Source organism: Phalacrocorax carbo, chromosome 5 (genome assembly GCF_963921805.1).
Source record: "Phalacrocorax carbo chromosome 5, bPhaCar2.1, whole genome shotgun sequence".
Classification (NCBI taxonomy): Eukaryota; Metazoa; Chordata; class Aves; order Suliformes; family Phalacrocoracidae; genus Phalacrocorax; species Phalacrocorax carbo.
In genome coordinates, this window is record NC_087517.1 from 17331636 (window position 1) to 17357492 (window position 25857).

Below are 25857 nucleotides of genomic sequence, written 5' to 3' on the forward strand. Positions count from 1 at the left end.
ACAGACACTCCATGAGGGTCAGGCACAAGCTAACTGAATGCATAACTTTATTAAATAAATGCTTTGTCATGAGAAAAGACAAAGATCAAAGAGTAACATAAATTATAAGTTGAATAAATAGTATACAGCAATCTTCACTTTTTAATAAAATGTGAGATTTTTTTTAAGTACAAAATGCTAAACAGAGCATTAAGCTCTTCTTCCATTGTCAGTTTTTCACAAACTGCTTTTTTTTTCCCACCAGTAAGATTATGAGTATTTCTTGTTTACTGGAAAAAAAAAACAACAAAAACAAAACAAAACAGAGCTACCGTATGTATGTAAAGCTATAAAAAGCTACCGTAAAATGTGTAGTGAGTATTGCTTAAAGATTAAAAACCAGGCAGGAAACTCGGAATCTGGTGTGTTTTAACAACTGTGTTACAATGGTGGGTAACGTGCGCGGTGACGTCTGTCCTGGTGGCAGTGGCAGGGGACTGGTGGGGCTGGGGAGGGGGGCACAGTAGGCAGGGCTCCTAGCCAGGGCCAGGACAGCGGTCTGGAAGCAAGGTGACCTGTCGGTCCTTAAATATACAATGCTCCGTTTGGGAAAAAAACAACAACAACAAAAACCCCAACAGAAAAAAGAAAGTTTTCATGGGGAAGGGGGAGAAAAAGAGAAGGGGGGGAGAGAGAGCGGAGAAATAGTGCAAAATGCTCTTGTACTAGTGGTTTTCGAAGTCCACTGCAGTACAGACAAGGGGTAGCCCAGCCGCTGGGCGCCGCTCCCCGGGGTAGATGTGGCGGAAGGGCTGCCCTGACCCCTGCGCCATTCTTGTCCTCTCCTTCCCAGCCAGCATCCCGGGTACCGGCGCGGGCTCGGTGCAAACACTGTGGCTGGAGACCCCCAAGCCTCGCACCTTCCCCAATGCACAAATTGCCAGCATCTCCCTGTGTGCCTCGCCCCCCCCGCCCCAGCTCCCAAATCTGCCCCTTTAGGTCTTTCCACCCCAAATGCAAAGGGGTGCTGCTGAGTGCTGAGAATGAAAGCACCTCGTCACTGCCAACCCCTCCTGAAGCCGCTTTCACCTCCAGCCCAACCCCAGTCCTAAATATTAGTGCAGCCTGTGAACAGCCTCGTCCTGTTGGGGAGCCTCGAGGGATCGGGTGGCCAGGGGGTTGCTCCGTGCCATCCTGGAAGCTGAGGTGGCTTGGGGTGGGGCAAGGTGGTGCAGCCTCATCCTCAAATCCTCCTCCCCCCAGGTTGGTGGGGACAGGACAGGTGGTGCCGTCCCAGCGCTGGATGTGGGAAGGAGGCTGTGTGGGACTGATTTTGGTATGCTGGGCTCTAGGGGCCATGGCTAAGACTCACTTTGTAAGGGGAGGTCAGGGAAGCACCGTGTGTCCCCCTCCCAGTGTCACTGTGGTAGCTACATCATGAGACCGCTACCAGGCCCCCAGTTGGGCTGCATTCCCTGTGAGCTGACCCTCACCCTGCAAAAGCATCAGCCCCAAAAGACAAGGTCTGTGGGGAGCTGCTGTTTCTCTGCCTGCTCCCATTCCACCCCAGCAGCATGTCTCCTTTCTCTGCAGCCAAAGGCTTTCAAGTTTTGGGAAATCAAACAACAAAACGAACAAACAAACAAACAAAAAAGCAAGAAAGGTGGAGAGAGAAGGAGGGAAGGGTCCTGGGGAAGGTGGTACTGGCCTATAAGAGTTGGGAGGTTTTGCACAGGGATCGGTGAGCGGAGAAGATGGGAGACAGTGGTGACAATGGTGACCTGTGGCCCTTGGGGTTCGCACAGGCTTCTCCTCCACCTGCCTTCTTTACCCCACTCTTCACCCCAACTTCACCGTACCATTAACCCCCCACCCTTGTCAAACTGACCCTGCTCCATCAGCCCTGCAGACCCCAGAGGGGTCCCTCCCTTGGCCCCAACATCCATTGTCCTCCCCTCCAGTAATGCAGGGGTCACCCTGCTCCTGCAGGGTTTTTTTGGGGGACAGATGTGCATTTGGTGGCACCCCCTTCTTTTTGGCAAGGGAGGACACCTCGCCCCCGGCTCCAAACATGCATCACCAGGTCTCAATGGAAGTCCATCAGCGAAACTCATCCCCACCATAACTCCAGGGGAAATAACTGTGGGGTGTCCAGTCCTGCCCTCAACTGGGGCAAGTGTCCTGGTGGGGGGGGCCTGCAGAGTGCTCAGGGGAGTGATGCCATGCCATGCGAGGATATGAGGATGCCCAATCCATGATGGAGAAGAGCCTCTGCCAGAGCCTCTTGCTGTTGAATCCCTCTTGTCTAGTCCCCACTGGTGGGGACCCAGTGGTGCTGTGGACCCCCTTTCCTCCCTGCCCAGCTCCATCATGCTCAAAGGGGCTTTGGGGTGCAGAAACCTTCCCCGAGATCAGCCGTGTCCTTTGGGCAGTGCTGGCTGCCACCTCCAGCTGCATCTGTGGGATGTGGTCCCTGGTGGGTGTGTGTCTGCCCACTGGGACTGCAGCACCCAGACCCCACGGCTCACTTTCCTTTCCTTCCTTCCCTTCACTGCAGGTTCTCCTCTGAGCACCAACATCCTGGAGACCCTTGTCATGGGGAAATGAGAGGCAACAGTCCCAAAATTGAATGTAAAAATTAAAAACAACAAAAGCCAGGAAGGCAACTGAGAGCTGTCCAGCATGCCTGAGTCAGTGGGTCTCCGCAGCATGGTGGCTGCTGTCACTCAACAAAGAGCTGGATCCCAGGTTAAAGGTGAGGGCCCGTCACAGGATCTTACTGCAGGATGGCAGGAATCAGCCGTGGCAACGTGAACAGTATACTCAATGTAAAAAGATGGAGACCAGCATTCTCCTACCCATGGGGAAGGCTATAAACCAGCCTTAACAAAAATCCAAGACAAAACAAAGTGTAGGTTTGGTTTTTTTTTCCCCTGGAGCAAACCACTTTTTTGGCTATGAAGAAAAAAAAAAAACAAAACCAAAACCCCAAACTCCATAGTTGTTTCTCCTCATGGCAGCAAAGGGTGGTGAAATGTTTTGGCCCCAATCCTCCTGTACCGATGTAGGGATGCTTCAGTCTGGACAGCGATGGAGTATCTCTGGCATCGGCTTGGATGCAGCCCTTGGCGTCAGCAGGGCCCTGATCCCACAGGCACTGATGCTCCTCCATATCTCTGCTCCTGTGCTTAGTCTGGCAGGTCATTATTATTTTTTAGGAAGGGGCAGCATCTCTCCCCCTCCTTACAGTTAAGCCCTCCAGATTGCAGGTTTCACGGTGAAGTTTTTCAAGGAGGAAAAGCCACGTCCGTGCACACATACGCTCACACACATGCACACGCACGCAGGCAACAAACGGTTCCACACTTGGATGGACAACAGTCAGAGTCCTGCTTGTCCAAAAAAGACTTCTGACCTCCCATTTGAGAGGAACTGGATGGAGAAGGATATCTTTCCTTTTTGGATTATTTCTTTTTGAAGTCCACAAATATTTTGGGGGGGTGGGGGTGGGGGGTAGTCATGCTGTTGCAGGAGCTGTGTTCCCCTCCCCGGCTCATCTCCAGACACGAAGCCAGCAGTCCCACTCCCTCTCCCGACGTATCAAAATCTGCCTGGATCCAGGGTGGTTGTTTGAGACTGAAGACAAATCAAATCAACTCAAGTGAGTCCCAGCAATGTGGGGAGGAGACTCCAGAGGACTGCAGCGAGGAGAGGGAACACTGGTGGCCACAAAGTTTTCTCTCGAGACCCTTTAGAAAATGGCTGGCTAACCCAAAAAAAAAAAAACCCAACCCCCAAAAAAAGAACCCACCCGAAACCCGTACTGGAAAATCACCAACTCGGAGAGCTTCCTACACTGGGGTGGCCTCTGCTTGCAGCAGGGGGGCACAGGTGGCGTCGGGGAGAGGCGCAGGATGGCGGAGCGGCCGGGGCTGGTTTGTCTCTGGCTCTGTCCTTTCCTTGCTGAATCCTTGTTGTCAAGAGGCTGCTGTAGATTCCGAGTCCTCAGTTTCTTCAGGGTTTTTTCCTCTTTTTCTTTTCTTTTCTTTTCTTTTCTTTTCTTTTCTTTTCTTTTCTTTTCTTTTCTTTTCTTTTCTTTTCTTTTCTTTTCTTTTCTTTTCTTTTCTTTTCTTTTCTTTTCTTTTCTTTTCTTTTCTTTTCTTTTCTTTTCTTTTCTTTTCTTTTCTTTTCTTTTCTTTTCTTTTTTCCTTTCTTTCCTTTTCCTTTCTTTCTTTTGTTTTTCCTTTCTTTTCCTTTTTTCCTTTATTTCTCTATTTCCCTTTCTCTTTTTTCTTTTTTCTTCCTTTCTCTTTTTTCTTTTCTTTCCTTTCCTTTCTCTTTTTTCTTTTCCTTTCTTTTTTTCTTCTTACATGAGATGAAAGGAATCGGAGTCCCGGGGCGCGGGGAGGTGCAGAGGGGCGGGTGGAAGGGAGCCTGGGTAGGTAGTGATGGGGCAGAGGGAGGGGATGCAAATTCACTCCACGTTGCTGCTGTCGAACGCGTGGCACTGCAGGTCTCCACTCAGGTAGTCAGTCCCTGGCAGCTTCATGCCATATTTGTCCACGCACCAACACAACCCACGCTTCCGGCCTCGGGAGGGCTTGCACTGGGGAGACACCCAAGGGCAGAGATCAGGAGCTTGCCATCAGACACTGTGTAGCTCTGTCACACTGGGATCAGGATCAGCCCTGCGCTTTGCCCTTTTCACCCCAGCGATGCAACTCCATGGGTAGAACCCAGCTCCTGCTCTCTGCTTCCAGCACATGCCCATCTATGCCCAGTGTTCTCTGACTTTTCCTCCTCCCACACCAGCTCCTTCAGGATGCTTGCCTCAGGCCAGATGGCACTTGCAGCCATCAGCAAGGCCACCCACCACCAACTGTGCCTGCAGATGCTCACAGCAACACCCCCACCAGCTCAGCAGAACCTCTATTCTTTCCAGGGCAGCAGACCCTCCCTGGGTAGGAAGCATCCCTCTGTGGGGCTCTTTCTTACCTGCTTCCTCTTGTAGAAGCCTTTTCGGTCGCAGTTGGGGAGGTGGACAGCACGGGGGACCATCCGCTGGCTGCTCTTGAGCTCCTGCAGGGAAGCCTCCATGTGCCTGCGGCAGGGGCCCTGCAAGCAGGGAGAAGATGGAGCATGAGAAGGAGAGCACCCTGCAGCAAGCCTACAGATGCAAATGGCCCCAGGTCCCCCATCCCCTGCCACTGGCACCCACTCCCAAGAGAGGCAAAGCCCTCCCACACCCCCTGCCTATGGGCGCTCCACAAAGGGAAGGCAAAGGCACCCACCAGCTCAAACTCTTGCCGGAGCTCAGGGATGACGACACGGGGGTGCGCCGTGTTCTCTGCCATGCCCACGAACTTGGCCAGGGTCAGCTTCTTCCGGCGGTCCTTCTTCAGGGCCTCAGCCTTGAGCTCGGAGAGGCGCCCATGCTTGGGCCGGTAGGACTTTGGTGGGTAGGTCTCCTCTGTCATCTCTGATGTGGTTGGTTCCTCATGCTCTCGGGACTCCCGTTCTGGAAGGGAGGGAGTACCAAACTGTCAGGTCTCCATGAGCTGACTGGGGCTTGCTTTTGCACAGCGAGCCTCCTGTCCAACCCCAGAGGACATCTTTGCACCAGGCAGGATGGGAACAAATGACCAGAGAAATCTTCTTCCCAGCTGCTGCCTACAGCTCTGGCTTTACCCCACTGTGTGGGACTTGGCATGACTTTTGTGTGACCCCCAAGCTCAGGACAGGAAGGTTTCTGAGAGCACGGAGGGGTCAGGATGGGCTCCTACATACAAGGCCACCATCGTTTGTAGTGCGTCAGTGCAGAAGGACTGGTGGGCTGGTTACCCCAAACCCAGAAAGGACCAGATGACACACAAAATGTGGCAGAGAAGCCCCTCTTTAGCCATGGTGAGAGGATTGTGACAAATTCACACCCCACCCCTCTTTGCAGATGCAAGAGTAAAAGTCAGGGATACTCAAAGATGAGACAACTCCAAACAACTCCGAAGTCAAGGTCAATCCCACAGCAAAGCCACCACGTGGTTGGGCAGACACTTCAGCAATGATGCCAAAGATGCGGACGACAAGTGCTGGGATCTCCAAGGTCCTCAGTCTGCAGCCCCACGCTCACAGGACCGAACCAGCTCCCATTCGCTGGCACCCACTGAGCAGCTGGCAAAGCCCAGGGTAACACTGCCGAGCAGTGCTGCCTGACCGTAGCTGCCACCGATAGTACCGAGAGCAAGGGAGGTGCACGTTTAGGGTCTGCCCATGGCAGTCGCCTTCCTATACACCCCCTGCATTGCCCCAGCGTGACCTGTGCCGGCAGGATGCAGTCAGGAGCCCTGAATGGTTATATATAGGAGAGAGCTGGTGAAAGTCTAAACTTAGATGACTTGTGACATTTAGTACAGCCACTGGAGTGAAAAAGGGTTATTTCTGGACTAAATCTGAACAGAGTTTAAGGCTCCTGAGGCTCCTGGTCTCCCAGTCCCTGGTTCCCAGCACTGCACTGATGCCAGGTTTGTGCCAAGGCCAGCAGGCAGGCACAGGGAAACCCACTGTGGTGGAAGGAGAAGCGCCAGTGGCTGAAAACCCTCCCTGCACTCTGTCTCCCATGACTTCGATGCCAGAGAACCCAGCCCATCCCCGCCTGCAACCCCATGGTGAAGATCGCAGGGCACCGATTTTGCCCCTCCTTGCAACATCACTGCTGGGAGAAAAGAGAAAGGCTCGGTATCAAAATAAAAGTGGATAAACCGCCCCCCTCAGCAAGGCAAACAGGATTCTCCCTGCAGCCCAGCTGCTCCCTGGAGCCCAGGCGCACCCCCGGGGGAAGAAGGATGGCTCGGCCCCAGCAGGGCCCAGGGAGGGCCGCCCGGCGCGGGGGCACGGAGGCGCTGCTCAGCGGCAGATGGCAGCACCGGCCTGCCACGCGCGGCCCCGGCGGGGTGGCCTTGGAGGCGGCCGAGGGGACAGGCTGGTCGCTGGGCACCCAAGCCTGCCACGGCTGCCAGCCTCCCCTCCCTCCTTGCCAAGGCAGACCCGCCCTCCCCCAGCAAAACTGGAAAGTTTTCCACAGCCACTTATTTATTAAAGCAGCAGCATTTTTTTCTCTTTCCACAAGAACAGAGCTGGGACAGCATCCCAGGCTCAGCGCCCTCCTAACTGCCCAGAGCAATGTAAATAACCCCATGGACTATCCCAAGGACTCGCACATATCTGCAGGATGGGATTCTCTTGCTATTTTGCCACATGATGCTCGTATGTTTGGGGTTTTTTTCTTGCTGCAGGACTCAAAGGCCCCCACAGGATGGGGTTCCTCTATTATAAGGGGATGACAGACAAGGGACAGGGAAGAAATTGATTAAATTGGGTGTGACCTTGTCCCCCAGGAAATGACACTGTACAAGGTGCAGTAGAAGAATATACTTTGCCACAAAGATGTTGCGGCAATCCGAGGTCTGAAAGGAGACCAGAGACATCTGCAGTGACTAAGCCCTTTCCACAGCAATGAAACACGCTGTGATCTGTCCCAGGAATCCCCACTGGCACTGACTGCCAGGGCCGAACATGGCAGAGCCAGGGCATCTCCCTCGGCTGCCCTACGGTAATTAAGCAGAGGGGAGGATTCACACTGGCGCAGGCAACCCTACAATAACGCAAGAGGGGCACAGCTCATTACCTCTGCAATAACAAATATCAGAGACACAGCTACCTGGGCAAACCTAAAATAACAAACAAATAGGACAAGGCACCAAGGATTCAGTCAGAAAAACAGAACGGGGTGTCCAGTCCCTGGTACTCGCAGTGCAATGGGTGTTTGCAGCGGCTCAGCCTGCTCATACGGTCAGCAGCTTCAGCCTCTGCAAACACCTTATTTCTCTGCTTTCTGCAAGCTGCCAGCCAGCCAGAGCGGGATGGGAGCTGGGGACTAACATGGGGCCCTTTTCGCAAGGGGAGATGGGAGTCATAGCAGCCCAGTGCTCTGCAGAGGGACCTGAGAGCTGGTGTTCACTGACAGCTGCCCAGCTCCCAGCCTAACTCCACTGCTGGCTGCAGGGTTGAAAAAGCACCTGGAGCTGACCCCCTTTGCCCTCCCTGGCATGCACGGGTCCCTGCTCAAGTAGCAATATGACAAGGGATGGCTGTGTTGGGACTCCTCCATCTGCTGCTCAGCAGTGGTGTCCAGTTTGGGTCTTTATTTCCCAGTGAAAGCCCCATGGATGCCTTGAAGGGATCCCTTTCCTCCACCCTCTGGTGTTTTTCATAGCCTAATTTCCTTCAGCAACAAAGCTGAAGCAGTCCCTGCTCATGCACTCAACTACCTGTTCCCTAATTTGATACCAACCTGACAATTTTGACAAACTGAAGGGCAGAGGTCTCTGACACACAAACTCCTGACAAGGTCTGGGCAGCTGGTGGTGGTCATTCCTGGTGCCAATGCAAGAAAGGCAGAGCACCCATGCAGGCCCCCCATTTTGCCTCCTGGCTGGCTCATCCACATCAACCTGCAGCCGCCTGCTGCAGCTGGGACCAGACACCCACATCAGCATCTCCAGAGTCCCTGCACCTGCCTGCCCAGCCTCACGCACCAGCTCATTCATTAACTTCCATCTGCCTCCCTGGGGCTGTTTCATGGCAGGCAGCAGTCACCACTGCACCCCTGCTCCCAAGGAGACCCAAGCAGAAGCAATGCCCAATTTCCCTGAATGAGCCTTAATTGTGCCTGTCTGAGACTCAGGAAGGAGGCTGGAGTTCCTTCTCCCTCACTGTCAGGATCTGGCCGGCTGCACAGCCCCTTCCCTCCTACTCCCATCTGCCTTGCCAACCCAGTGACTGGGTTTCAGGCAGGTAGCTGTTTGCAGAAGAAGAGCATGCTACATCTCCTTATTTCAACTATGGGCACAAGGCATAGGCAGGAAGGCCCTACTCACCGTGTAGTAGCTGTCTACTGTCAGCTGGGGGACAGTGGGAAGCAGGAGGTGAGTGGCTCTAACATCTCCATCCTTCTTCCCCACTCCTCAGGAGGAAGGTGACCTTTCAGCAGAGGTCCCAGGCTCACTGGCCACACAGAAGAATGACATTGCTGGCCAAGTCGAGGATGCCTGACTAGCCTGGAGGCAAGACCTGGGCTGTAGCCATCTCAAGGGGATGTTGATCCTACAGCCTAGGCGGGAGACTGAACTAAACTCAGAGCCATCCAATGGCTTCATGGCCAGTCTAATGCTGTGGTGTCCATTGAAGACCCTGGGAAAGAGGGGTGAGCATCTGGAGATGCTCCTGACAGAAGTCAGGCCAGAAGACCTGTGTGTTGATGTCCTAATTCATGCAGGCTCCCATAAGCCCTGGGAAGCAGAATACAGCCACAGCAGAGCATGGGCTGTCCTCTGCCCTAGGGCTGAGAGCTTAGTGCCCTCTCCCTGCTCCAGGCTGGCCGGAGGGAGCTGCCTAGCAGGAGGCATTTCCAACCCTTTCCCCCTGCCCCTGCAGAAGGGACACAGTAGCAAAATACCAAGCACAGTTTCGGAGAAGCTGCAAATTGCTCCTGTCCAGCTGCCTGCTGCCCGTGACAGACATCACCCAGAGCAGCCTGTGCGCCTTCCTGCACCTAGGCCAAAACCCAGCCGGGGTGCTTCTGGCCTCCAGACATGTGTGAGGTCCCCACGGGGGGGGGAGGGTGTGGGTGTGTATACACATGTGGGTGTGGGGTGTGTGGGAACACCACCTCCCTGCTTGCTGACATTACAGAGAGAAGCAGGAAGCTTGTTCCAAATGGTTAGGAGGCTTGAATTTTCGTAACACATTTTCATCAGTTTCTGGCAGGAAGGTAGGAAAAGCATCTATTGACCACTGCTGCTAATGATCCGTGCTCCTTACATCCACAGTGCACTGCTAGAGGACTTGCTGTCCTGTTCAGACACCCCCAAAAAAGCGACATGCCCCTAAGGACAAGCACAACCATAGCACAACCTTGCTAAACAGTCCTCTTGATTACTATCATTATTTACAGCATGAGCATTAGCATAATACACCACGTAAGCAGGAAGGTGTTGGAGAAAGACTTAATGGGGATCTCAGTTAAACCTCTGGCATAGGAACGACAGCAAATGTCACCTTGAGAAGTTGCCCAGTCCTTCCTTTGACCCCAAACTTGGCGACCTCTGTTCAGAGGTGCTCACTGCAAGATGGAAATTAAGGACTATATTACCCAGGGCCAAAACATCACTGCTGAGAGAGCAGTGAGCGTTGCCCACTATACAGCACGGTGCAGCAGTGCACAATGTCTCTGCTCTCCACCGGAGGAGGATTAACCCCAGGATGAAGAGCCACCTTCCAGTGTTCCCATGAAAGAAATATCCTTAGCTACAGGACTTCACAAATGATCCCCCACCCTGCTTTGACAATGGGCTCCTATTGATTTTGGGCCCTGGTGGCAGCAATCTTTACACACCCCAGTTTCTGTCCCATTGCTGCTTACAACAACGCGGCATTTTCCAAGCCTAGCTGGGTGATCTCTGACACCCTGACTTTCTTCCTGGCAGGAGGGACAACATTTTGGGATCAGACACCTAGGCAGCAAACACTGGCGATAGAGAAGGGAAAAAATTTACAGGAGAGGCTGGGGGAAAGAGGGAGGGATTTTTCTGCAGTTCCCATCGATTGGGACCCCAAAGCACTAATCAGAGCCAGATCTGTACACTCCCTCCAAGCTTCACCCATAACAACAGCTCCCCAGCACAAACAGCTGCAGACTCCTATCTACGGCGGCTTCATTATCTGCCCAGGCCCACGCCAGCTTCTTACGTCTTTCTGCTGGACTTTACACGCACATGCAGGCAGAGGCAATGACTGCTGAAATCAATGTTTGTCTTCTTCCCTGTACCTACCAGAGGGATGGGATCCTCCCATTTCTCCTTCCTCCCCCATCCTTTATGGTACTGGTTCTTGCTGGGCAATGCAAAGCAGTTGCTGGCTCCCAGTGGCTGGGAGAGGAGGAACACTGGTGCTGTCCCTGAAAACAGCTTTTGCACTTGCAAATCACGTTAGAGATGTACCTATTTTTCTTCATATTGGGTCTTACACAGGACATCTGTGCTCGGGTCCCTGGCTGGTAAAAGCCTCCGTTGTACATTTCCTCCAGCTGCCCTCCCCATTTGTCCCCACTCCAGAGGGGGAGACGTGCCTGACTTACGCTGAAACCTCCTGGGATGGGCAGGCAGGTTCCTCCCCAGCCTGGACTTGCACCTGTGACCATGACAGGGAAAAAAAAAAATCCCTCCCTCCTGGTCAGCACACAGGGATGGCTTCTGTGTTTGCACTCCCAAAATGCAGGCACGGAAGGGATAATGCAGGCAGAGAAGGGATGCAGAGTGAGGACGGTCATCTCATCTCGCGCCCTTTGGCAGCTGGGGAGCACAACTGAGCAAAAGCATTCCTGAGCTCCCTGGAGGCTGCCGGGATCAGCACAGACAGAAGGGAGCTTTCACCGCCCTAGTGAAAAACAGCTCATTTATGTTCCTATTGCAGACACAACCCCCTAATGCGGTGGTGAGCAACCCCCAGCCCCTCATCACAGCCCTGCAGGGGTGGGCAGCAGAGCCTGCTCAGGCACGATGCCTGGGGCTGGGGTCACTGCTCCAGACCACCGCCCCAATGAAGTCAGCCAGTGATCTCAGGCGGCCGCCCAGCCCGAGGCCGTCTGGCACCCACCAGAGGAGGAGCAGCCAGGGCCGGGGATGTAGGCTCTGGCCAGTCCCTCTGCTAGCCCAGGGCGTTGGCTGCTGCAGAGCCAGCTGCAATGTGCCTTGGACTTTCGACGAACTTTTGTGCTTTGGTGGTGACTCTACAGCAGGCAGTGCGGCCAGCCTGGTGGGGACTGGTGAGGGAGCATACTGGTGATGCTTGCAGGAGATGAGAGACTGGGAGGAGACACTACACACCAAGGACAGAAAAATAGCAGCCCAGCTTGGACTGTCACCCCACCTCCCCCAAGTCACAGCAAAGCGCAACAGGCCTGTGTCAAATAACGCCTGTCCACTAACAGAGAGGTGTTGGAGCTTTGCTGGATGTCTCAACTCCACGTCTAAATCATTGCAGAGATGCTGCACCCTCCAAATTGTGACCAGCCCCATCATTTGGCTTGGGTGTTGATTTTAGGGTGGAGCAACATATCTCAGGAGGCTCCACTTTCTCTTCCTGTGACTCCAATGGTCTCACTTAGGCCTCCAAAGGTCTGAAGTTAAGAAAGATAAATCCCACCACCTCTTCAGTGCAGATTCCCTTGTAGCCTGTGGTGCAGCTCTCATGAGTGGCAGTGCCAAACTGTTTTACAGGCACAGGAGCAGTAGTAAGAAAACACAGACCCTATTTCCTTCACTGGGAATTAGGTACCTCAATGGCTTCCAAAGGCAGCATATCACCTTTGTGATCTGCAGAGCACGGAAGGAAGTCTTTAGCAGTCAAAGCATCGTGGAGCACCCACAAAAACACGCACTTTGCCCCACCATGGCCGGTCCGCTACCAAAGACATATGATCAGAGTCCAAATAGTCCACTGCCCAAAAGACACACAAGCTTTTGGAAGAGAGCTCTGGGGTATCCCAGTACCTTAAATCCCTGTGACAGCACGGTGAAAGTTGCTGGGACATCACTCTTGCCCCACAGAGACACATTTAAAGAGAAGGATAAGGATCAGTGGGACCAAGCTCAGAGAAGAGATGGAAATGCAACCAGGGGATGGGAAGGACTCAAATCTAGGTTAAGATTTATCTTCATTTTATTAAGCCAAGGCCCAGTGTCATGCTTGGGGACAGCTCAGGAATAACTGGAAAGCCTCAGAGAGTGGGGATAGATGGCAGAGGGATGTGCTATACTGTGGCTGGGTTTTTTTAATGTTATTGTTTGGGCTTTGCTGAACTAGCCAGGAAGACCAGCTCTTTCTCAGGAGATTTGTGTCTCCTCAGCAGAAACCTGTGGATGCAGATTCTGCTGCATCAGCCAGGGCTCACCTGCAGAGCATGAATATCAGGTGCTTGGGCTGCCCCCAGGTTCACATAGGATTCATGGGAAAGGGAGATGATCATCCTGATGACCTCGGTGTCATCATACAGAGCTGGATGGGGGAGAAATGCAGCTCAGCGTGTGGGAGAGGAACTCTCAAAGGAACCAGCTTGTGTTTTCATCTGCTCTGGAAGCACAGGGCCTATCTGTAGGAACTGATCTCTGGGTCAGCACCACTTCTCCGCAGTGCCAGCAAGTGCCGCGGAGGTAAGAGAGGTACGGCTATGGGAACTTAAACCGTAAGGAAGGCTCTGCATTGCTGTGTGCCAAATGATACTTTCCTGAGCTGCCCTTCCTTGCTGCAGCCACAAAATAAAACTCCCTGGAAGCAACTCTCTAGAGCAAGGAGAAAAGCAGGTTTAGAGATGGGGAGCACCATGATGTAAGCTCCTCCCCTAGATGTTGCTAGCTGTTAGTTCAGCAGGCTCCAAGCATCTATGCTGTGCTGAAGAGCCAAGCTTGGGCATCAGCTGGAGAGCTGGGATGGTTCTGACCTGGGATATACAAGCAAGGACTCACTGTTGTCTTTGACCTGTCTCCTTCCCTCCAGAGAGCTCCTAAATCTGGCTATGATCAGTTCTCAGCAGAGGCTTGGGAGCTAGCAATGCATATATAGGACACAGGAAGTTCAGGTGAAGGTCTGGGCCTGTGGCAGACAGGGAGTGTGGCCAGAGACTTGGGGATCCCAGCAACAACTCTTTTGGTGCAAGGGGGAATACAGAATGTCTAACCAGTAAAAGAGCTGCGAAACTTTCCAGAGTTTCTCCCTCCAGTAAGACGATGAACAAGCATCCATCCATTACAAGTAAATTATTCCGACGTGCGCCATCTTGCAAAATTGCAGGCATTATGTTTCTAAATAGTTGCTTGTATCAGCCTGACATTTCCTGAACAAAGTTATCTTCCAGGGAACTGAGCTGGCAAGTGGAGGGGAAGGAAGTATTTCAGGATTAGATTTACATCAAGAAGCTCCTGTTGCTGATGCACTGATGATAGGAAGATAAAGCATATTTCCTTCACATCATCTGGAGACTACAGATGTTCACCATTCCATATGCTGAAACTGCAGAAAAAGCTGAGTTAAACTGAGGAATGACCCAGAGAAATCTAAATAAATCATCTTTCAATATCATAGTGACCAAGACATATTTTTCCTTCCTGGAAAAGATTAAATCATTCAGTCTTTCTTAGTCTTGCATCTTTTCCAACAAAGCCACCCTAGCTGCAGGTTCCATCAGTTGTAATAAAGGTGGCAAAAAACCCACCAGGCTGCCAAGGAACTAAGAGCAGAAAAGAGCAAAGAAGGAAAGTCAGGGAAGAAGACTGCATGACAGCCTCTACCTAACTGACAGTAAAAGTGAGGAAAATCTAAAGTAGCTCCTGAGAAGCATTGCTTAACTGTTTACCAGCAGTTTCTCCATGGGGTTTATCTGTGGCAAAGACAGAAAAACCCTTCCTAGAAAACAATCATATTTTCAGGTCTTCTGAATGAAAACAAAAGGGTGTGAACTGCTCATCTGGCCACGAGGTATGTCTTTAGGAATGAAGGAGGTGTGACAGATTGGAAGAGAAGCCTAATAGCATCCATCAGCTATCATTATTGTATGAGAAATAAGGGGACAAGGAGGACTTTTTTGGATGGAGGTAGCTCAACAGCAGTGGTGGAGGAAATGTCACTAGGGAGAAAGAGTAGGTAGCTTTGCCCCCTTGGACTATGTGGGGCCTGTCTCCAAAAGGTAGGTGTCAATATACACAAGATGTCAGGAAACCTGGACTTGAAAGCAGGATGCTGCCAGGACAGTGACTCTATTTTGATCACTGAAACCCAAACGTGACAAATCATAGTAGAGCCAGGTGCTAAGAAGGCCTTAGAAAGAGAACCATAACGAGGAAGTGTTGCTGGTGGCCATCAGAAGCTGGAACATCACTGTGGATATTGTAGCATTTTACCCTGAGAACAATGTGCAATTAAGAGGAAACCTCTGTATTAAAGAAGATGATCCTGAGAGGAGGATGTCCTACCACAGATGTCGCTACTACAGTTTATGCTAAGCTTTCTGGCCTACTTATGGATGGAAGTGGCTTTTGCCTTTTAGTCAGGGTTTTGAATATGATTTAGTTTCATACCAAGCAGAAGGTTTTAACAACTGGCCTACTGGAACTGGATCTGGGAGATGCTGCTCCCACTGGAGGCTGGTGGTCTCCATCACAAGATCCATCCTCACTTATGTTATTGAGGGTCTCTGTCAGCCTCAACAGCAGCCAGTAACTGGAAGAGCCAAGAAAGTCAAACCCTTTTCCCATGCCTGAGAGAGGTGAAGGCACATCAGGTGGAGTCTGGAGATGCACCTGTGTCAGAACTGGTCCAACACCACAAGTATTTCAGGCATGCAGCTGTGACTACAACCTCCAGCCTAGCCTGGATTAATTTCTAGGCTTTCAGCCTGACTTTCACAGCTCTGCCTTAAACCAGATGGAAAAAATCTGTGAGGTCATCCATTGCTCATCTCTGTGTCCACACCAGATGACAGATTGTCACATGCACCGTCTGACCTGACTTTTATGAGCTCCAAGTGAGGAGATTTCCACCTCTCCTCTCAGGACTCCCTTCTACTTTCTTAATGGCTCCTCCTTTCATAAAGCCTTCTCCTGGAGTAGGCCTGGCCATTATTTAATCTCCCAGTCCACCTAAGCAGTACCACAAAAAAGTACCAGAAGTTTGATGTTCACACCCTGACAGTACTGATAAGAAGAAACTTGTCCAAGCTTGACCTTAATGGATGACTCTTGCCTCTCCTGGCCATTTCCCTCCCCACACCGTACCATTGCATACACTAACCAGTTCCCTTTGGTCCAACATGATGCAAAGATGCTTTTCAATGTTAAAAAAATACCACAGGTCACTTGATGGAGCAAAGGATGCAGACCTCCATTCTGGGGTCTAAAACTCCAAGAGAGACAACTGATCACCCTTTGCTACAGGTCCGGAGCCTTTCTGGAATGATAAAATCCCTGTTGCACTTCATTGTTTCTCCTGCAACCTCAAGCCACCTCCGCTATTACAAAACCAAATAACTGAACACTGAAATGGTTATGAAATGATGCAGTAAAATTTCACCCATTTCTGCTATTTCTTCAGGAAAGCAGGAATCACAAGTGAAAGCAAAGTGACTGTATGTCGCTTTGTGTTTAGACATTATTAAGATGTATTAAGACATATATGTGGCTGTGGCAGCACCATAATTGACTGCTGGACAGGTATAAGACATGCAGTCCCTCCCTAGTAAAACTTTTTTTTCTTTTCCAGCATCTCCTTTAAATCAAAAAGTGAAAGCCATGTTCCATAGTTGTTCACTGGCTTATTTAATCACTAGATTTTCATCATTAGTCTGATTAGACATAACATCTGGTTTCTTAAGCATGAATAATAAATGGCTCTGTTGATTTAATTGTCTTCCGAGGATGAATCCCATCTGAATTTAGAGAAAGAAAATATTTCTACTGGTTTTCTACAAAAAGAAGTATGACTATTGGCCAACTTTGCCCCCAAAGTTACCTTTAAGATACGTTCCCTCTCTTGTTTAGCTAGGGGATCTTTTCCTTAAGTTATCTGTCAGGATTACCTTCTTGCCCTTAAATAGCAATCAGACCAGTTATCTCCATCAACAAAACAGTTACCTCCATCAGTGAGCCAGCTGTGTCCATCCAACAAGCAAACAAACCAAACTGCAATAACAACCCTCAAGGCAGGCAGCTGCTAAGAGCTTTCCAATCCTACTGAAGCCAACAGCATCTTCACTTTGGCCTCGCAGTCCTTTGAGGACTGAGGTAGCTGGCTCCCACAAAGAGGATTAGGTGCCTGAAAGCCTATGATGCTCTCGGCTTAGCGAGAAGGTGCTCAGCATCTTGCAGGATCAAGCCCTGCCAGGCTAATAGGATGTGCCAGTTTGCTGTGGGGGGTATTGACACCCCATTTTCACATTCTCTCTGAAAAAGGCAGTACCAAAATGGTGGAGGCACAGGGGAAAACTATAGGAATATCAGAGGGGTCTGGAGAATGAGGGCAATAGGCTTTATGCAGACACACACAATAAGTACCCACTGACTCCACAGGCATAAATTTGAAATGCCTCCTCGAAGTTTAGCCTGTTGACCAGAGTCTCTCTCCAGCCAGGGAGGCTTGGACCTTCCTGCGGGCATAGCTTAAGGCAGGTGTGATTTCCCAGCCAGAAGCTGATGGTTAAAAGACATGGATTAGCGTACTTGTCCTGGAAACATCATAAACAGAAAGGATATCCACCAAAACATACTGAGAAACATCTTCCTTGGGAGCAAATTTCCTACGTTCCCCAGGAGTCCCAAATTTCTGCAAACACATTACTCTGGCTTCTGCTGGGATTAACTGAGAGCTGTGGACTGGCATGAACACTGAGGGGTCCCCTCAGATCACTAGCGTCAAAGAGCCACCCCCAAAACAACATCTTGCTGAGAGCTGCCTTGGCTACACAGCTGAAGGAATAGAGACTGTTTCATGGTGGTTGAGTGGTGAGAGGGTGAGGGACTTCATTCCTTCATCACCAGACGCAATGTGATCCTTCCTGGTTGGGCAGAGGCACCAAGCATGACCTGTGCTCAATGATCTCAGATAGGCAGCCCCAGGGTCCAGGAGCGCTGGCAGAGCTGCCACCCCACTCTGAGACCCATGGGTAGCCCTGCACATCGCCCCAGGGAGACCCAGCATGGAGGCTCTTGCTAAATGGACCTTGGGGGTCCAGGTCTTGGAGGATAGCAGCACACAGGCCAGGGTTCCCTCTCCTTGCCAGCATAGCCTCCTCATGCTTTTGCCTACACCTGTCCTGAGGATAAACAGATAATATCTATCTTTTTACCTGCAAAAAATCTCCTTACAAATGACTACACGGTTATTATGCTGGCTGCCAGTGAGTTCACCCAGGGCAGACTCTTTGGATCATGTCTGACCTCTGCATGCACCATGCATTCAAATCCTGCTGCTTCCTCCTTCTCAACGCTGGAGGTTGTACCTCCTGCCCTCAGCTTGCCACATTTCAGCAAATTTGCCATCTTTCCGCAATTCAGTTGTTCTTTCCCAGTCTCCCAAAGGTCAGTTGCTGCCTAGGCAAAGAGAAGTTTGCAGGGTACCAGCACACTCAGTGCCCCTGATGCCATCTTCTCTACCGATGCCACCAGGCACCACTGCCCCCCAGCGTGTCCTCCAGCCCTGGCATGCAGTGGGAGGATCAGCCGCCCCTCTGCAAGTCACAACCTATCCGCACCCTCACTGGGATATCTCTTGGGGTATTTAACTAACATAGACTTAGTCCATCCAGACAATACAACCCACCTCCAAGCACAGGGGCTGAGTTCAGATCCACACAGCTGGCTGGGAGGAATATCTTGCCTCTCTCTCCTTCCTTGCCTCCCCTTGTTTGATATGCTCACCTGCTGCACCTCATTTCTCAGCCCTCAGTGGGAGGACAGGGTAGGCTGGTCTGTATGCCAATATCTGATCTTGATGGCAAAATACTGATGTGCCAGTCATAAGCAGAACCACTGCATCTAGGAGAGGTCTCTGTGTGTTGCCTGGAAACCATTCTGCCCCCAGAGCCAAAAATGCTCCGTGTGTGTGTTTGCACACATTAGATGTTTGTGCAGGCATGCGTGGGCGTGTGAACATGGGTACATGTGTGCATATGCTCACATGCATATTTTCCTTGTGCGTATTAATCCCGCTGCTCTGCAGCCCACATCGAGGGGCAGGTGTGTTCCAGCCAAATTTGGCTTTTATTTATGTCTGACCTTGAATTTGCACTACTAAGTGCTTGGTAAAAAGGTAGGCAGGATTTGCTGTGCTGTGGGCCCTTTTATCTCCCCTGTGACTTAGCACAGGTGAAATGAGCTGCAACTGTTCTTAGTGGCTTGCCCCTCTCAGCAGAGGAGGACAAGCCTTGGAAGGGCTGAGGTTCCTGCCCCGCTTCCCAGACTGCTCCCAGGCTTTCCAGTTTGGGTGAAGAGCACTGGGAACTGCCACCGCTATAACAGCTCCCCCAGCTGCTCCTACATCTGTGCTGCCTTTCAACCCAGCATGGGTAAAACTTCCAGCAGACGTTAGGAGGAAGCAGAGCACCGCACTGCGTGCGAGGCAGTGCCCGCTCGCTGCTTCTCCTCCTCTCCTTCCTCCCCGGCAGCCCTGACATATGTGTGCCAAACTATGCAACCAAAAGAAACCAGGGGCTATCCCAAGCTCTCCTACCCCTATCTTCGGAGCCTGACGGGACACCTCACCCCTCAGTCATGCAAATGCTTCCAGTCGCACACGACTGTGCTCGTGCCACCAACATGCCAAAGCTGCGACAGTCATCTGGGCACAGGATGCTGGTGCTTAAATGACATGAGGAGGCACACAGCCTTCCTCCAGCATCCCTCAAGTTTGCAGAGGCTCCCATTTAAGGCCAGCCCATTCTCCATGGCAGCAGTACAGGCTCTGGAGGGGCTCCGTCCGTTCACAGCACTCCAGACCAGCCCTATCACTCACGCATGCACGCGCGCACACACGCACGCACAGAGCCACGTCTTTTCTCCGGTGAACTCTGCTGGCACCCAGCAGGAATTTCGTTTGTATCAACTACTCAATATTCTCGCTCCTTCTGTAGGAACCAGGCTGCCGAAAAATCTTTCCAGCCAAGGCCCCTCCTTTCCTGTTTGAACCACCCCATCCCTCCCTCCCCTGAACACACACACTGCAGAAACCCAGCTCTCTTGCTGGCACCTGATGGATTTCACCCTTTTTTTTTTTTTTTTTAAATATTGTTATTGTTGTTGAAACTTCAGATCAAAAGAAAAATGGAGATTTTCCTGTTTCGGATCCGAGCGTTTGCAGGCCTGTTGCTACTAGCTTTTGCCTTGACAGTTCGAGAGCTGCTTTGCACAAAGGACCTGCCGCTCAGCACCAGCCGGGTCCCTCCCCGAGCGACACATGTTCACAAGCCAGCGCGTCCCAAGCGCCCCGCTCCCACGACCCCTGCCCTAACCCTCACCCTCACCCTGGACCTTGGAGCGGGGCTGCCCACCTGCCCCATTGCGTCCCATCACTCGCCCCTGACGCCCCTCATTCCTGAACGGGAAGGAGAAATGGGGTGGAGGGAATATGCCGAGGAGGGATAAAGGACTGCACCGAACATGAGCTGCAGGAAACTTGGGCTCAGCAGCACTCCTCCTCTGCCTACTTCCAGCTGACGCAGCAAAGATGATTTTCTTAGGGCTAATTCTCCACCCCCCCTTTCCCCTCCTGGTTATCGTTGGCTCACGGTTTCGTGAGGAAACTTGCCAAGCCTTGCTTGCTTTCTAGAAAGAGAGCAGGACTGAGAGAGGCGAAGGAAATATTTGACAACCTTTGTTTTTCCACAAGCCTTTTTAGGACAGCAGGCTCCAATCTGTGCCCTCCGCTCCCCAGTGCTTGGCCTGACCTTGCTGTCTCAGCAGGAGGAAGTCTGGCGGGAGCGCAGGGGAGAAAAATGGAAAGACGTGGTGTATTTCAAAAGAAACCTAAACAAAACAGAGAAAACCCAGAATCCTGCAGCCTCTGCCATAAATGAAGCCCATTCATGGTTTTTTACCAGGAACAGTCAATTACAGCCGTGATGTTTGGCTTTCAGTAAAGGATGGTATCTGACTGTTGTGCCAGGAAGGACTGCAGGGACCATCCTGTCAGTACCTACACATCCGCCTACTTAAAATGAGCCTTACCAAAGCTCTTTAATCCCACACTTGCTTTCATTTCCGACCTCTCAGCAAACCAGGAGCACATCCTGCCCAGCAGCTCCAGTGTTTCTCAGTACTGCTGTGCCCAGCTTACAGATGAGGAAACCGAGGCACGGTACCTGGGAGCATCTTGTTCCCAGGCAAGACATCTGGTCTACAGGAGAGCCAAGCCCAGCCTCCCAGGCTCGGGCTCTTGCAATACCGCTTGTAATGTTTCCACCTCGAATATAAGGAGGAAAGCATCTGCGACTTTAAACTCCGCCAGCACAAGAGCAGAAATAGATAGAAATGCAGTTTGATCTAGTCCTTGCTGCTGTCACACAGTTTATTTTGCAGAGTGCTGATTCTTTCTCGGCGGTTTGCAGCTCAGGGCCAATTTTGGTCGTTGATAGATCGGAGGGCCAGGCCAGCTTCCCCAGTACACAGTCCCTTCACTGCTGGCCAAACTGGCAGAGGCCAGAAAGTTCAAGTCAAACTTCATTTCTTTCCTTGCCCTGTTGCTTAGAAACACGCCTATGAAAATATACTTTGTTCTCACACGCTACCAGTCAAATGCCAAGAGAGTTTTTTCCCTCTCCCATCCTCAGGAATTCCTGATTTATTTTTTATTTCTTTTTTGCAATCGCGCAAATCTCAAGAGGAGCCTGCCAGTCTCCCGCGGCTTCCTGCAGCAGCCTCTCCAATCCAGGCTCATCTCCTGGCTGTGAACAAAACCCGCCAAAAAGAGCCCCCTGCGGCGCTTGGGGAGTCCAAACTGGAAGTGCAGGTAGTGCCAAGGGGTTGGTTTTGCAACAAACCTGCAACTTCTTTCCTGTCCCTCTCCTTGTTCATTCAACGCGTGTTCCTCATCCCAAGAAAACCAAAAGCAGAGGTATTATGAGGGTACTGGCCAAAGTTTTCATGCAAAGCACCTGCCAAAGACCCAATTTCCTTGGGAAGGGCAAGGCAGGTGGAACGAAAGGAGATTCACGCTAGGAGCCAAGCACCAAGGCTTTTTTGGGTGCCTTCGGTCTGCATGGGTCACCCTCGGCCCCACTCTCCCAGCCGCTGCCGCATTTTGGCTGCATAGCTTTGCCTTCCCGACCACACTGCCTGCCCCCAGCCATGCACACACACGCACAGAGTAAATAAACACCGGGGATGACGCGCTCCGGGATACTTCGCATAGCTCTGCTGCCAGCGGGTTATTGCCCGGCTTCCTGGGCTCCACAGCAGGAACGCAGCTCCTGGCTTCACCCTCCACTCCCTGTGCAGATCCCCTCCCAGGCCTTGCACCTTCCAGCTCCCCTTCAGAAAATCAAGCTCAGCTTTGCTGTTTCTGGCTGATTTTAAGGGAGTTTTGACATTTGTTGTCATTTGAGGGAGGGAGGAAGTTATGCACACAAAATCTGGTTTTGCTCTGAAGGATGGAGCGTAGCAACACAAACCACTGCCTGCAAGCAGCAAAGGGGAAAAATAATAAAATCATCAAGATTTATTAGGTGCTAGAAAGGACAAATGGATTCCCATTGCGTGGGTATAAGCAGAAGCTTGCTAACCAGCACAAACGACTTTTTCATGGACCAACAAAAAGTGGGGGGCTTGCTTCTGGGTTTTTTTTTTTGCCAAGTGGTTCCCTGGTCCCCTGGATGTGCAGACATCCTCCCTGCCTCCCTTTCACGCTGTGACAGAAATACAGAGTATTTCGAAGCATATAGGGAAAGTGTCCTTGCATCAGCTACAGAATCCAGAAATGGAAGTTTAATGCGTGCCAAACTGAAGGAGCGCTTTCTTTCGTGCTTTTGTCACGTGCAAGGTGCAAACATTTCAGAAGCTTGGCTTTGCACTGCTGCTTCCACGCCAGCCTTCATGCTTGCTTTTAACCTATTCCTTCTGATTGTTAGCAACAGCATCATTATTTTTTGTTTTCAAAGATTCCCTGTCCCTAATGCACCTGCACCTCCCTGGGCTAAAACCCATTGTCCAACAAAGACGTCCAGCAGTGGGCAGCCAGGAGGAGCAGGCTGCAATGATCAGGAGGAGAAAGCCAGAGGCTGAGCAACAAACCTGGGGGGGGCTGAGGACTTTGGGGATGGGGCAGATGGTTGCAAGGAGGTGCCCTGCCCGCCCCTGTATCCCAAGGAGCAGAGGCCAGCTCAGGCCCCAGAGCAACGTGGAGGATATGGTGAGGCAAAGGGATCAGGGAGAGGGTGAAGAGAGGGATGAAGGGAAGACGTAAAAGATGCAACTGGGGAAGGACCGGGATGCAGCTGTGACTAAGAGGGTGCATCTGGGAGGTGACGGCAGAAAAGCTTTCCATTGGGGATGGAACAACCCAGAGGTGATGATGGAAGGGGGCGGTGGGGGGGGGGAGGCTGTGAGATGATGCAACAGGAGGTTCGACCAGGGCATGGATGGAAAGAAGGATGGGAACAGCAGCAGGGGGCATGGAAGAACAGCGAGGGGGATGGAAGGGTACCCGCAAAGATGGAAAAGCATCCTGGGGGGGGATGGAAGATTAGCCAGAAAGATGGAAAAGCATCTGGGGTGTGTGTGTGTAAGAGCAGCTGGAAAGATGAAAAAGTAGCTGGAAAGGTGGAAAAGCAATAGGGGGATGGCAGAGCAGGTAGCGGAAGTGGTGGTGGTGGGGAAGAAGCTGGAAAAGAAGAAAAGCAACCAAGGGGCTTGGGAAAGCTGCTGGTGGAGGAGGTGGGGAGGAGAAGGAATGGGGAAATGGAAAGATGGAAAAGCAGAGGGAGTGTGTATATGTGTGTGTGAGATAAAAATCAGGCAGAAAGATGTAAAAGCAGCCAGAAAGATGGAAAAGCAGCTGGTGGTGGTGGAAGGGAATGGAAGAGCAGCCGGGAAGGCAGAAAAGCACACAGGGAGGGGGGTGGAAGAGCAGCTGGGGAGGGTGGGGATGGAAAGGCAGACGGAAAGATGGAAAAGTAGCCGGGAAGGCAGAAAAGCAAGCGGGGGGCATGGAAGAGCACCTGGGAAGATAGAAAAGCAGCCGGAAGGGTGGGAAAGCAGTCGAAGAGGTTGGGGGGGGGGGGGGGGGGGGAGGGCAGGGAAGAGTAGCCAGTGGGAGGGAGTAGAAAAGCGAGCGGAAAGATGGAAAGAGAGCCGGAAAGGCGGAAAAGCAAGCGGAGGGGCATGGAAAAGCACCCGGAAAGAGGGGGGAAAGCAGCCGGGATGATGGTGGTGGGCTGGAAAACGCAGGGGGAAAGATGGGAAGGGAGCCGGCAAGGCGGCAAAGCATCCGGGAAAGACGGGGATGGGAGAAGCGGGGGTCACTCACCGGCCTTGGCTTGCTCGCGGTAGCTCTTCTCGCTGAGGCAGACGGCGGTGCCGTGGAGCAGGGCGTGCAGCGGCTTCTCCTCGCCCTGGCGCGGGAGGCAGCGCAGCCCGCGGGCGCAGCGCTCGGTGTAGACGCCGCAGGGCTGGCCGGCGGGCAGGGCGCAGGTGAGGCAGCAGCCGCAGCCCGGCTCCTTCACCAGCTCGCAGCCCAGCGGCGGCGGCGGGCAGAGCGACAGCGCCTTGCCGTCGCAGGGCTCGCACTGCACGAAGGAGCCCAGGCAGCGCGACAGCCCCGGGCAGGCGCCCAGCAGCACCAGGAGCCGCAGCAGCATCGCGGCGGGGATGCTGCGGGTCGGGGCGCGGGGGCTGCCGCCGGCGGGGGGCGGGCGGCGGGCGGCGCTTGCCTTCCGCTTGCCCCTTCGGGGGGCAAAAAAATTAAAAAAAATTAAAAAATTGCAAAAAAGAAAAGGGTCGGGGAGCGCAGCCCCTCTTGCAGGCGCCCCACTCCGGGGTTTTTTCTCGGGGTGCGCGACCCTCCTGCTTTTCTTTTGGCGGTGGGAGCGGGGGGGCGTCTAGGTTTGCTTTGTCTTTTTTTTTTTCTTTCCCTTTTTCTCCCTCTTTCAGCTTTTTCTCGCCTCGAGAGGGGGGATTCGCACCGCGGTCTGCGGGAGCGCAAAAAGAGGGGGAGGGAAGAAGGGGGGAAAGAGAGAAAAGCCTGCAGGGGTTGCACAGCCTACAGGTTGCAGGGGGAGGCGTGGGGGAGCAGGGGGGTTTGGGGAGGTGGGACGGCGATTTCACACACTCGCACGCACACACACACACTCTCAAGTCTTCCCAAAGGGCTGGGAGGAGGCAGGTTGGGAAGGGAGCGGAGTTCCTTGAAAACCAGTGTCCTGCTATTAATGCATCAAAGCAGTCAAGAGGGGGGGAAAAACCGCAGGAGAAGGAAGAGGGGACGCAAAGCTCCCCTTCCCTCTCTCTTCTTCTGCAGGAGGAGAAAGTCTCTCCCGACGCAGCGAGCTGCTGGGAAGCTTGGTATGAAGCAAGGTTGTGTTTCGATCGGCTCTGTTCAACCCTCCTGCTTTCCTCTTCCAAGATTTGCAAAGGCAAAAAAAAAAAAAAAAAGCGGAAAAGAAGCCAAAAAAAGGCAAAAAAAAAAAAAAAAGAAAAAGTTTTCTGCAAAGTTGGAGTGTTTTGTTGCAAAGTCTGCAGAGGAGCAGTAAAAAACGGGGAAGGGGAAAAAAAAAAAGAAAATAGAGGGAAAAAAAAATCCACTTTGTAGATCTCCCAACACTTTTCCCCTGGAGAAGTTTCTAAAGAGACTGAATACTGCAGAACAGGCTGTCTTTTAAATAGACTGCCTCTGGCTGCCTGCCAGCCCCTAGCTGCAATTTGAGATCCCAATGACACCTCAGCTTGACTAGGTGCCAGCAGCGAGGGCCCTATCAGTGCACACTCGAGCCGGTGGGGGTGGGGTGCGCAGCTTCTGACTTCTGGGCTTCAAACCCCGGGCAGTGATCAAGGATAATATTATGAGGCGAGACAAGGGGAGGAGGAGGAGGGGGAAGGGGAATCGGGGGGCGGTGGGGGGGGGGGGGGGGCCGGGGGGGGAAGCTCAGATCTCCACGGTTTAAGCAAAAAAAATGGAGAAAAGGGATTGCATATGGGTTGCACGGCAGCCTGGGCTGCAGGGAGTCTGGGAGGGAGAGATCAGGGCTCTGAGTTTGGGGAGGAAAGAGGGGGATTGTGTTAGCAGGGCCTG

At 52.2% G+C, this 25857-nt stretch overlaps 1 protein-coding gene across 1 annotated transcript; it reads right to left on the reverse strand.

The window, feature by feature from the left end:
- Window positions 1–30: 30 nt before the first annotated feature.
- On the reverse strand, window positions 31–25406 carry IGFBP5 (insulin like growth factor binding protein 5). The gene is made up of 4 exons (XM_064451310.1): window positions 24097–25406; window positions 5271–5497; window positions 4975–5094; window positions 31–4585 (listed from the first exon to the last, which is right to left on the reverse strand). The coding sequence occupies exons 1-4, from the start codon at window positions 24425–24427 to the stop codon at window positions 4454–4456; spliced, it is 810 nt and encodes a 269-aa protein (XP_064307380.1). The 5' UTR covers window positions 24428–25406; the 3' UTR covers window positions 31–4453.
- Window positions 25407–25857: the final 451 nt, after the last annotated feature.

Excerpts from the sequence above, each read along its gene's own strand:
- IGFBP5 (XM_064451310.1), bottom strand. The coding sequence starts at position 24,427 with ATGCTGCTGCGGCTCCTGGTGCTGCTGGGCGCCTGCCCGGGGCTGTCG. Across the intron at positions 5,498-24,096 it reads CCGCGAGCAAGCCAAGGCCG|AACGGGAGTCCCGAGAGCAT; the intron begins GTGAGTGACCCC and ends CCTCCCTTCCAG. Across the intron at positions 4,586-4,974 it reads GCTTCTACAAGAGGAAGCAG|TGCAAGCCCTCCCGAGGCCG; the intron begins GTAAGAAAGAGC and ends GTGTCTCCCCAG.